The sequence below is a fragment of the Natrix helvetica genome (genome assembly GCF_964273705.1).
Source record: "Natrix helvetica genome assembly, chromosome: 1".
Classification (NCBI taxonomy): domain Eukaryota; kingdom Metazoa; phylum Chordata; class Lepidosauria; order Squamata; family Natricidae; genus Natrix; species Natrix helvetica.
The window spans coordinates 19,546,895-19,560,084 of record NC_138548.1 but is presented as its reverse complement, the minus strand read 5'-3'; the positions used below and the strand labels follow the sequence as shown (position 1 = coordinate 19,560,084).

The window sequence follows — 13,190 nt, the reverse complement described above, 5'->3', positions numbered from 1 at the left end:
AAACTCCCTTTTATTAATTTACTGTGAATTCTGTTCATTCACATACAGCAAAGTCTTTCCAGGGAGGATTTACAGTGACGGACCTTATTGGGTCTGGCTTGGAGAGCTGACAGGCTGATATCTTGACAAGGAGTCTGAGAGAGTCATGAGCCAATTAATTGATCTAATTGTCTCCTGCAAACTCCACTCCCCTTTTGCTCCTCTTTTATTTCCTCTGGGAGAGGGGCCATTCATCGTCCACTTGTGGCCTTACTCCCAAGTTGACCCCTGTTGTTCAGCTGTTTCCTTCGTCTGGCAACTCTGCGCATGTGCACACTGGGAACAGGCTCCAGTTGTTCGTCTGCCTCACTGATGTCTGACTCTGAAGGCAGCTGATAACTGTCAGATGGCTCTGGCCCCCCCTCTGCCTCCGACACAGAGCCCTCATCAGAGCCTTCCCCAGACTCCAGGAGTGGCCCATGTTCCTCCCCAACCTCCTCACTGTCCGAATCTGCTGCCAGTTCCACTGCCTGCTGGCAGGCCACAACAGGCCCTTATAGTCACAATTTATATAATATTCAATATTTAGGGATATGCTGAATAAATCAAATTTGATAGGTTTCAGATTAGCCACCCAGAGTCGCTTGGGTAGTGAGATGGGCAACATATACATCAAACGAGACCCTCAATCTCCTTATAATGTATCCTCGAGTGTAGCAAAAGTTATGAGTGAGGGCCTTGTGTAAATAAATGCTGAAGGAGCTGCTGGTGTCTGCCCCACCCTACCCGACTTTTTATTCCTTTTGTTGAAATATAATTTTATTGCATTTCTGCCAAATTTACAAAAATATGACAAAAATAACTTAAAAAGAAATTGAGATTCTCCCACCCTCCTTTGCCTCCTTGCTCAAGTCACGGAAATAAATTAGAATGCAGCAAATCAATAAATTTTAAAAAAAATAGTCCCCTTTGCTTTCCTCCCGTTTAAAAAAACAAACAAAATCCCCCTCTGGTACAGTGAATTGCTCAGGAGAGTAAGACATTAAAGAGACCAGTGCTTTTGTAGGTACTCCGAGGTCCATATCGGAGTGTGGGCCTGGGGTGCTGCAGAATTGGAAGAGGGCGTTTGAGGAGGAGAAGGGAGCCTTTCTGCCCACCTCAAATCCCATCTGGCTTGGGAGGGGTCTCGGTGCGTCCAAATCGTGCCTTTCTGTGAACTGCCCCCCGTTTTGCTAAGCTTTGGCTGGCTGGGCATGGCAAATATGAATGAACGCCGGCTGGGTCACTGGGGAAAACGCATTCCATGGTTAGGCAATGAAGAAGCAGGAGAATGGATTGATTATAACCGTTCAGCAGAATGAAAGTGGCCCGTTTTGAGCTGCTAGGGAATGACACGCAGGCAGGTTAAGTCCACCAAGAGAAGATAAATAATTCTTGGCGTCACAGCTAAGAGCTGCGAGTGGGGTCGATTCTCTTCTGCCCACTTGATAGAAGACAGAAAAGCCACGTTGAAAACAACCCACACGTGTCCCGGACGAGTCCAAGCAAGCCAGCATACCAGTCTTTCTCTCCTGGTTTATTTCCTTGGCACCCATCGAATGGAGCTGGCATCCAGCAATGAACTTGGTAGCTGCTAGCGTTGTGTTATTGCTCTTGCGAAACAGCTTGAAAGTGATGCCACCGCAAAAAAAAAGAGAGAAAAAGAGAGAGAAAAAGCTTTGAGCATCAAAGCCATGCAGGTCAGTCCCCCCCTTTTTTTTTTGGCATTCTGGCGCGGGTGAAAATACAGCTAGGCCAGCACTTGGCTTCACCATCCGGCAAAGGAGTGATTCAGAGGAGGAGAGGCATCGGAGCTCCTTATTGGGTTTCTGGCGCCCCCCACTTTTTTTCCCTTGGAGGATTTAGTGGTCGAAAATCCTCTGAGGGGCTTTTTTTCAGGAGCAGGCCAGAAAGGTGGCCAGCACCTGTTGGAAATCCCTCTTCCAATCTGATCGCTGCAATGGCTTGTGAGGAGCAAATGTATTAGCAGCAGTCAGTTATGTATTGCGGTGATGGCAAATTGCTCCAGAGAAGGACGGGGTTGTGTATAGAAGACAAAGAGAAATCCCTTCCTTTAGAGAGTCACTTCTTTTCCGTCCTGCAAAGCGAACGACTCCTTTGGACTAGTAAAGAAAAGACAAAGCAGTTTTCCTTTAATTTTTGGGAAGCTGACAAAAGCTTGAGATGCTGCCTCCGTAGATCTCTGGTGCTAAGCTTGCCATTTCCCGCTCACTTAAGTGGGGTGGGGTGGGGTGGGATGCCAGAGGCCATGCCTGCTCTCTGCAACAGCTTTCCTGCCAACAAAACTACGCTCGAGAGATTCTGCAAAGCTGGAAATCAAGGAACAACAACAACAAAAAAAAAACAGCAGGTCTTTTGACAGTGATTTGCATATTAAAAGCAGCTGCCAGATTAAAGGAGGATTTCCCCCCCCCCCTTCCTATCCAGACCAGTTGTGAGAAATTTGGACCAAAAGTACAAATCGACACTGCCTGATTAAAAAAAAAAAGTTCCACCCACCCCATTTCCTAAGTGTTAGAACATCCCTGAAGGTGATAACTCTAGCTATTATCTACTTGGGGCAGACTAATGAGAAAATTCCATTCTCCCTATTTATTTCAATATGCATCCTGGCTTTTCTATCTTTTAGCTCAGGGGTCAGCAAAAACCCACGGCTCTGGAGCCGCAGGTGGCTCTTTCATCCCTCTGCTGTGGCTCCCTGTTGCCAGTCAGTGCCACAACTTTGAGAGGAGCTTCCGGATTTCGGGGTGGGGGGTGAAGCACGGCGCGGCAGGAGAAGACTCTATGGGAAGGGATGGGTTTTCCGCTCGGCTCCACAATTGATAGGGCTTTCAGTTAGGACAGGTAGAGGAAAAAGGACACTGCGCTAGGAGGAGACTCTATGGTGGGGGAACTGGACTTCTGGTCAGCTCCAGAATTGCACAGGGGGCTTCCGGTTAGGACCTTTGTGGCTTTTTTGAGTGTTTAGGTTTGCCAACGTCTGTTTTAGCTCAAACTCTTCCCTCTCAACTCAGCAAGTGGGTGCACCTAAATATTTAAAAAGCCAAGCGGGGCTGAACTGGTTAATATGGTTAATACTGATAAAAGAAATGAGCAGGAAACCCCTGGTGTGCATGTTGGATGTGGAATCTGAAATAAGTTATTTCAGAAGGCAGCAGCAGTAGTGAACTCTTCCATATTGTGGCAAGGCCAGCTGCATGGATTTCTCATGGAAGTCATTAAAAAAAATTAGCTCCATTTACAGGTGATCCTTGCCTTACAACCATTCCTTTAAGAACTGTTCAAAATTATGGCACTGGAAAAAGTGGCTTGTAACCAGCCATTGTACTTAGGGCTGTTGTAGCAGCTTTGTAGTCACTTGTGCACTTGGCAAAGAGCATCTACTTACGACAGTAGCTGTGTCCCACAAGGTTTATGTGGTCACTCCTAGTGACCTTCGCAGAGGGTTGCCAACAGGCAAAATTAATGGGGGGGGGGGGGAACATACCAGATTCGCTTAGCAGTTGTGCGATTTCCTGGATGACCATGGCAAAAGGTGATAAAATAGGGCGCGACTCACTTTATGACCATATATCACTTACTGATGGAATTTCCAATCCCAATTGTGATTGTAAGTTGAGGACTACCTATATCTGTTTTTCCCCATTAAGCGGCAAATGGAGAAAAATCTCCTTGGCGCAGCCTGTCACAAGTCAAGGTCCTTATTGCAAAAAAACAAAATTAACAATCCTTCATAATAGTGCCATTCAAACTAGATTTTTATCCCTCCACCCCATCCCTTTATTTCTTGTTTTCTTTATTACTAAGTTTGTAGAAGGAAAATAGGTGGTAGATCTTTGTTCCGAGAACTCTTAATGCTACTTGTCTCAATTTTTTTTTGTTGGATCGACTGATGTAGCTTTTGAATCGTGTCTCAGAAACATGAAAGTTACCGTGGGTTTTTTTTGTTCAGTTTTAGTGCAAGAGATGTCAATCATGCATGGACAATGGTTCCAACCTTCCCCCTCCCCTTCCAGCCTCCTGAAAATCCTGTGCTTTGCTGCCCCATGAGGCTGTTCTTCAAGCAGAAATGGGGGCTGTGTGGGGATCATCTATGATTTAAATGGAAGGAGGGGAAAGTAAATGCAAAGCTTCCTCCCATCCGATTCTAGTTATTTGTGGCTCTCTTCGAAATATTTACATCCAAGGAAAAGGCTACACTAGCTATGGCTGAAATTCTATCTAATACCTGAAGCATAAACTCTGGAGGGAAAGTAAAAACACTCCAATGAAGGTTAATGGCGTTTTTAAAAGGTTGTGACTTCTTAAACAAGAAATTGCACCAACTTTTTTTTTTTTTTTTTTGCAGTCTTGTCCATCCCTGTTAAAGAGGGAGAAGCATCTGGGAATTATGTGGGTTAAAATTTAGAAAATTAGTTTGAGCTAGGATGCTTTCCTGGCCCAAGCTTTAATAAAATGAGGGGGAAAGACACGTAACACGACCTGTTAAAGGTTAGTTGAAATCCCCTCTACCTTCCGCTTCGTATCCTTCACTTCTAACTTGCAATGCTTTTTCCTTATTCTTGGGGTGTTCTTGGTTTAATATCTGACTTAGATCAATAACCACCAATATAAGAACTGGATCTCCAGGTCGAAGCCATCAAAACCTCCCTCGAATCACCTTCAACTTTCTTTTCCCCAGTGTAGAACTCTGGAAGGATTGCCCTGAAATTGCTTGGAAAAGGGTTGATAGACCCAGCAAACCTCTCCCAACTCAACGCAGAGGCTGCCCCAATTCTGCTTGAGGAACCAACCAGCAACCCACGCCTTCCTCTTCCTCCCTCTTTCCCGGCTCTCACACCCTAACAATCTTGGTTAGAGTTTGTGGCTCGGCCCCTCCTCCTCCACCATGGTTCGGATCTCCAGGTCCTCAGACACTTCCTCATCTGCCAACCCGTTGAGATGTGATCTGCTGGCCAAAGGCTTTTCGCCTGCATCTGCCGAAGGGCCTGGCCGTGGTGGGGATGGTGCCCCATTGCCCCCTTCGGATTTGCTGAAGTTGAACAGTTTGCTGGGGTTGAAAGGCTTAGTGGGTGACTGCACCTTCTCAGTGTTGGCTTCCCGTTTTGTCTCTGGGGACTTAAGGAACTTGAAACTAAGGAACCCAGGTAGTTTGTTATCAGTACTAGTGGGGGACGGGGGTGAACGGGCTGTCCCAGTGCCAGCTGCCCCCGTGCTCCCTGATAAAAACTTGCCCTGTAGAGGGATGATCTGCTTGAGCTTCAGGACGTTGTTGGTGGCCAGGAGGGAGCTGGGCCGTTTGGGTTTCTCGGATCCGTGGCTTGACCCTCCTGAGCCCTTCCCTTTGGGCTGACTCTTCTCGTGTCCAGGATCCTGCCCGCCACCATTAGCCTTGCCTTCCTCCCGGCTGCTCTCACGTTCTTTCCGGGCATGATATTCGGCATGGCGCTGACGCTCCTCTTCCTCCCGTTTACGACGCTGTTGTTGTTGGAAGTGGTGCTGGGCCTGTCGCTCGTGCTTCTGGGAGGATATAACGACACAAAGATTAATTAACTTACCAATAGGGGACTGAAGGCTAATACATATGAAGAACAGTTGCAGGAACTGGGTATGTCTAGTCTAATGAAAAGAAGGACTAGAGGAGACATGATAGCATTGTTCCAGTATCTCAGGGGTTGCCACAAAGAAGAGGGAGTCAAACTATTTTCCAAGGCACCTGAGGGTAGAACAAGAAGCAATGGGTGGAAACTAATCAAGGAGCGAAGCAACTTAGAACTGAGGAGAAATTTCCTGATAGTTAGAACAATTAATCAGTGGAACAGCTTGCCTCCAGAAGTTGTAAATGCTCCAACACTGGAAGTCTTTAAGAAGATGTTGGATAGCCATTTGTCTGAAACGGTATAGGGTTTCCTGCCTAAGCAGGAGGTTGGACAAGAAGACCTCCAAGGCTCCTTCCAACTCTGTTATTCTTTTCTATTCTATTCTATTCTATTCCATTCCATTCCATTCCAGCTTCCTACGGCTTCTCTTTCTCCCCTGAAGAGTCTCTGTCCTTTTTCACACACCTTTCTCTATCACATTTATTTTTTAATACAGGTGGTCCTCAACTTACAGCAGTTCGTTTAGTGCTCTTTCAAAGTTATGATGGCATTGAAAAAGGTGACTTATGACCGTTTTTCACATTTACAACTGATGTGGCATCCCCATGGTCACATGATCAAGATTTGGATGCTTGACAACTAATTCACATTTATGATGGTTGTCGGGTTCCTGGGTCACGTGAGTCCCCTTTGCAACCTTCTGACAAGCAAAGTCAGTGGGGGAGCCAGGTTCACTTAACAACTGTGACAAGAAAAGTAGTAAAATGGGGCAAAATTCACTTATCCAATGTGTCAGGTGTGTCTCCTTCAAAACACAAGAAAGAAAACTCCCAACTGCATGGTTTTAGAGAAAAGGTATTTTTACTGGATATGAAGTGATAGCAGCAAAAGAAAAGCAAGATCTGAAGCTAAAGGCACAAAAATTACCATATTTTTCGAACTATAAGACCCACCGGGATATAAGACGTACCAAGATTTTGAAGAGGTAAGTAAGAAAAAAAAAATCTTTTGCCTTCCCTCAGCTCCCAGCAGCACTCTGTAGGCTTCAGCAGGGCTGGGGGAAGGCAAAACACCCCCATTTTTGCCTTGCCCCAGCCCTGCTGAAGCCTGCAGATGGCTGCTGGGGGCTGAGGGAAGGCAAAAAAGCCTCAGTTTTTGTGAAAAATGGTCTGTTTTTTGCCAAAACGGGGGCATTTTTGCCTTGCCCCAGCCCTGCTGAAGCCTGTAGAGACCTGTTGGGAGCTGGGGGAAGGCAAAAAAGCCTCCATTTTTGCAAAAAACAGGTCGGTTTTTGCAAAAATGTGATGTGGGGACGGGGCCTCAGGAGGCCAAAAATGGCTGTATTCGGTGTATAAGATGCACCAACATTTCCACGCTCTTTTAGGGGGGGGAAAGGTGTGTCTTATACTCCGAAAAATACAGTATATATTGAAAATATTCCCAAATCCTTCCCCCAAGGACCCAGGCTGAATGCCCAATCCCCAGCCCCCATGGTGTCATGTTGGGTGGATCTTCAGATGGCTTCATCCATCTGGTATTCTGGGACGGTTGAATTTGACTGGGCATAAACAAGTCCATTCAGCTGCACAGTAGATGATGACAGCAATCCTCTCTCTTCCTCACGAGGCCTCTCCACCAGCTTGCTTCCACTTCCAAATACCTATGCCCCCCCCTCCCCAGGTTACTATGGCAGCCAATAGCAAGGAAGCAAAATAGAGGCTGACGCAATGCCTCACTTAGCGAAAGAAGTTTTGGGCTCAATTGTAATCGTAAGTCAAAGACTGCCTGTACGGGTCGTCTGTAGGCATGTTTGCTAAGCGAGGCAGGTTACGTGAATTTTGCCCTATTTTATGACTTTTCTTGTCACAGATGTTAAGTGAATTACTGCACTTGTCAAATTAGTAACATGGTTATTAAGTGAAGCTGGCTTCCCCATTGACTTTGTTTGTCAGAAGGTTTCCAAACGTGCCCCCCCCCCAGGGAGGCTGCAGCCGTCATAAATATGATTCAGTTGCCAAGCGTCTGAATTTTGATCACATGACCGTGGGAATGCTACAATGGTCGTAAGTATGAAAAATAGTCATAAGTTATTTTTTTCGTTGCCATTATAACTTCAAATTGTCACTAAGTGAACTGTTATAAATCAAGGAGTATCTGTACTAACCTACCATCCCTAAAGACAATCTGGTGGTGCAGGGATGCATGCTCTGAAAAATAGCATGCACCATCCTATAAGCTACCATTATGCTCCATACTTTGCTGCTTGAGTTTTGAAAGATCACATTTCTAAATCAAATGTAATGATGGGTAATTTGCAAATAAGTAAATGGAATTATTGGGGAGTGGGAAGTGCTTGTTAAATAAGTAAGCTTCCCGTTAGGAGAGCAAGTGTGCAGAGAAGTGTAATGAGAGTGGTATGGAAGAACACGGACAAACCAGCATAGAGGGACACCGAATAGTATAAAATAAAGTAGTTTACTATGTGGAAATATAGAGGTATTCAGAGTTCAATTTAAAGTCCAAGTCATATATGGTTCAGTGTCAATTGTCAATGTTCTCAGTTAAGGAATGATCCTTCGAACACAGTCCAGTATCAAATAAGCAGTTTAGCACACAAAGCAGCTAACAGTAGCAAACACACAGTACCTCACAATACATCCACCGATCAGCGTCTAACAAACAGAGAGCTAACGGTCATTCTGGCTCCCTCTTATGGCTGCTTGAGGTAACAGCAACCAATCACATTACAGCAGTACTTAAAGCAGTACTACCATCCTGGTTTATATATTGCTAACCCAACTGTTAGCTTACATTCCTGACACAGCTAGTTGCAAAATACTACAGGACTGGAAGAGATTCTTTTCATTTGAGACAACTGGGAGATAAGATCCCTTTGGACTGAGCCAGCTTAAAAGAGCAAAAGGATTGTAAGCCACCACCCCATCCGCCACCCTTAGCTTAATCACTGGTAAATAGAGATTTAAGTACAGGAACTTCCAGGAACTTTTTTAAAGTAACATTTTTTTCCTTTCAATAAATCTAGATTCCTTTCCAAGAATCTAGCTTTTTATTATTATTTATTTCTTTGAATTTATTATCTGCCCAACTCCAATGGACTCAGACTAGCATACAAGTAATCCTTGATTTACAACAGTTCATAATAGTGACCTTTGAAGTTACATTGGTAGGGAAAAAAATCTTATGACCGTTTTTCACACTTATAACCCTTGCAGTATCTCCATGGTCACATTATCAAAACTCAGATACTTGGCAACTGGTTCATATTTATGATGGTTGCGTTGTCCCAGAGTCATATGATCACCTTTTGTGACCTTCTGACTGGCAAAGTCAATGGGGAAGCCAGCTTCACTTAACAACCATATTATTAACTGTTGTGGCCCAGCCGGTGCCGGTGCCGCTGCCACCAGACTCCGACAGCGAGGTGTCCTCTGAGTCGGCTCAAGAGGAGGTGGGGGACCCTGGACAGGGTTCCGACGCTGAGCAGGGCGCAGAGAGGCTGGTTGGCCACCAGGGGGCGCCTGAGGCATGGAGCAGTGGTGAAAGCCAAAGGAAGGGGGCTCCTGATGTCATGCCTTGGAGCAGTGGAGAGGAGTCACAGGACAGTGAGTCAGACAGCAGTGAGCTATTAGATGCTCGTTACCGACGTGCTACCCGGCGTAAGGAGCAATTGAGCAATTACAGGAGGTAATGGCTCTCAGCTGCTGATCATTAGACTCCTCTCCAGACTATAAAGGGACTGCTTGTGGACACACCCTTTGCAGGAATCAACTGATCATTGGAGTTGGAGAAGCTCAGATCTGTGTCGTACTTTGGCAGGCTGGATTGCTGCTAAAGGTTTTACCTGGATTACTGTCAATCTGTTCCCTGGACCTTGGCTGCTAAGGTGATTATCTGGAGCTTGGTAGCTGGATTGCTGCCAAGAGGTGTCGCTGTAGCTGGATTGCTGCCCAGAGTGCTATCTTGACCTTGGCAGGCTGGATTGCTGCCAAGGTGGAACCTGTATGTCAATAAACATCTTTGAAGAGACTTTGTGTCTTGGTATACAAGAGGAGGGGGTCAGAACAGTTTGATTCCTGCCCCAAACAAAACTCCATTAAGTTGCAATGGAGCAACTACAAGCTGAGATGGCCCAGTTGGCTCAACTGATTGCTTTGCTGGCTGGTCAGGTCTCTCAGCTCCAGGGGCTTGCAAACCCCCTCCAGCCACGGAGGAAATGTCCAGTGGCTACACCAGACAAGTTTGATGGCAAACAAGCAATGTTTGCAGCGTTCCTGGGCCAATGCCAGCTGTTTATCAGCTTGAGAGCGGAGGACTTTCCCACTGACCGGACGAAGGTGGGATTTATCATCAGCTTGCTCTCAGGCACAGCAGCGAGGTGGGCCACTCCATTGCTCTCCCAACCGAGCCCCCTGCTGGACGATTTTCAGGGTTTTTGTAACCATCTCCGGCTGATGTTTGAAGATCCCATTAAGGGGGAAACAGCCACCAGACTCCTGAAAGAGTTGCACCAGGGGCGTGGTTCTTTGCAGGATTATGTCAGCGAATTCCGGCTGCTTAGTCAGGACTCTGCTTGGAATGAGCCAGCCCTTATGGACACTTTCCAGGATGGCCTATCAGATGGCCTGCAGGACGAGCTTGTGAGGGTGGACAGGCCTCCAACGTTCGACGCGTTGGTTCATTTGTGCCTCCGGATAGACGCCCGGCTGCAGAGGCGGAGGCCTCGCCGCGTGTCCCAGGAGACCAGTAGGGTGCCGGTCCCTCACGAGACTGCAGTTGCACGGGAGGAGCCCATGGAGTTGGGTGCCGCCAAACCCCGCTTGTTGCGCATGGAGATGGACAGACGGCGTGCAGGGGGGTTGTGTTTCTACTGTGGGGATTTTGGACACTTGGCTTTGGTTTGCCCCCAAAAGGGTAGGGGGGCTGTGCGGACTGCGGCCTCCCCTCAGCAACGTGTTGGGAAACGGGCGGGGCCCAATCTGAGGGAGACTTCGGGTCGGGCACAGGCCGGAACAGAGGCGGAGGGGCCTCCACGACATCTGATTCTTGCAGCGCACATTCTCTTGTCGGGTAGTCCGCAGGGAATTCCAGCCCATGCCTTGGTCGATTCCGGGGCTACCACGAATTTTATGGATGCAGCGTTTGTCACGAAATATCACGTCCCTCTGTGCCCGGTAGACCCTCCGATGCGAGTGGAGACCATTGACGGCCGGGTGCTTCTGTCTGGACCCATCAAGAACGCCACGCAGCCTTTGTGCCTGATCCTCGGGGAGCATGAGGAGGCCATTCAATTTTACGTGGCTTCGGGTCTGCATTTCCCCATGGTGTTGGGCTTGGCTTGGCTGCGGGCGCACGATCCCCAGATCTACTGGTCGCAGAACCGCATTTCGTTCCCGTCCTTGCAATGCGTGGACCACACCCGTCATGTTTGCGCGGCTCAGGTGCCCAGTTCGGCCGAGGTGACAGTGCCGCCGGATTTAGCGGAGTTCGCGGACGTGTTTAGCGAGCAGGAGGCGGATCAACTGCCACCGCACCGGCCTTACGACTGTCCCATTGACCTGGTACCTGATGCGAAACTCCCGACGGGCCGCCTATACTCCATGTCTGAACCGGAGTTGGCCGCATTGCGGGACTTCCTTGACAAGAACCTGGCCCGGGGTTTTATCCGGCCTTCGTCTTCGCCCTTGTCTGCCCCGGTTTTGTTCGTCAAAAAGAAGACCGGGGATCTAAGACTTTGTTGCGATTACCGGCGCTTGAACGCCATCACGATCCGTAATCGCTACCCGTTGCCTCTGATTCCCGAGTTGTTGGAGCGGCTCCGGGAGGCCGTGGTGTTTACAAAACTGGACTTACGTGGAGCTTACAATCTGGTTCGAGTCAGGGCGGGGGACGAATGGAAGACAGCTTTTGGCACCCGATACGGACATTTTGAGTATACGGTCATGCCGTTCGGGTTGACCAATGCCCCAGCTGTCTTCCAACATTTTATGAACGATATCTTTCGGGACCTTTTGGATCAGTTTGTCGTCATCTACCTGGACGACATCTTGATCTACTCTACATCTCGGAAGGATCACCAACAGCACTTGCGTCAGGTCTTGCAGCGCCTTCGAAAGCATCGCTTGTTTGCCAAGCTGGAGAAGTGTCAGTTCTCGCAGACCACCATCGAGTTCCTGGGGCACCGTATATCCCCTGAAGGAATTGCGATGGAGCCAGGCAAGGTGGAGGCATTACGAAGTTGGCAATCTCCTCGACGGATGAAAGACGTTCAGAGACTCCTCGGGTTTGCCAACTACTACCGGTCCTTCATCCCCGGCTTTGCTTTCTTGACCGCGCCCCTCACTCGGCTCCTGCAAAAGAAAGTGCCGTTTCACTGGGGGTCCACGGAACAACAAGCGTTCGTGGCCTTGAAGCGCGCTTTTACAAAGGAGCCGATCTTGAAACACCCTGATCCCCATCGCCCCTTTGTAGTCGAGGCGGATGCGTCCGACATCGCGGTGGGGGCGGTGTTATTGCAGGCTCACGCCCCTGATGGCACCCTTTTCCCTTGCGCCTATTACTCTCGGAAACTCAATCCTTCCGAGCGCAATTATACCATCTGGGAGAAGGAGTTGCTGGCTATCAAGGCGGCGTTCGAAGCCTGGCGACATCACCTGGAGGGGGCCAGGCATCAGGTCGAAGTCCGGACAGACCATCGGAATCTGGAGTTTTTGACAACAGCCCGGAAGCTCAATCAGCGCCAGATCCGGTGGTCTCTGTTTTTTGCCCGGTTCCACTTCAAGGTCACGTATATCCCCAGTGTGTCACGATGTTAAAAAGTTTGCTAGGCCTGAACTGCCTAAACTGATACTCAAGAGTTAAACTAAGAAAGCTTTATTGCGCAGGTCATAAAACAAAAAAGGGTTCTTATCTGAAAGTGATTTATTGCGCACGCGTTACACATTCCAAAATTCCTCTCTTCTTTGTTCGGCAGCTAACTTTGGCAAACGTAGCTTTCATTATCAAAATGTAACCAATTAGTTATTTTCTGTTTTCATCTACTTTTATTATTTTATTATTAAAGTTTGTTTATTAATTAGAATACTTTTAAAGACTTATTTTTCTCAATATCTCAAAAGATATGCAGAAGGGAATCAGCCACGGTTCATCGATCTCTAACAGGGTGTTTTTTTCCCCTGACAACTTGGTAGCAGAGGATGGTTTTGATGATACCAGCTGAGATGGTTACAATTTATGGCTGTATTTTCCCTTCATGCTATCTAAAGATAACCGACTAAGCCTAATTAGCCATGTCGAAGAAGAGAAAGAAAAAGAAAGATGGGGCGAACACAGATGAATCAGCTTCCTCTGACAAAGAGGCTCCCTCGGATACAGAGAAGCAAGATCAAAACGTGCTTCAGGAACAACAAATTCCTTCAGGTGCCGAGCCAAATATGGGAGAAGGAGCTACAGGACGCGACATCCACGAAACGAGGTCAGTGGTTCCTCCTTCTAAAATATCTCCAGGAGATTATGAATTTTTGGGGGCCAAGC

The 13,190-nt window shown here is 47.6% G+C and overlaps 1 protein-coding gene across 2 annotated transcripts in view; it reads right to left on the bottom strand.

Annotated features, from left to right (window-relative positions):
* Positions 1-546: 546 nt before the first annotated feature.
* ANO8 (anoctamin 8) overlaps positions 547-13,190 on the bottom strand; it is a 106,611-nt gene continuing 93,967 nt past the window's right edge. Inside the window, exons 17-18 of one of the 2 annotated variants that reach the window (XM_081958347.1) lie at positions 5,274-5,559; positions 547-2,141 (exon numbers count right to left, since the gene is read on the bottom strand). In XM_081958347.1, coding sequence (XP_081814473.1) covers positions 2,101-2,141; positions 5,274-5,559 — 327 coding nt within the window. In that variant the 3' untranslated portion in view covers positions 547-2,100. Of the gene's footprint in view, positions 2,142-3,972; positions 5,560-13,190 lie in introns of those variants that run through there. The other variant, XM_081958346.1, reaches the window with a different exon arrangement.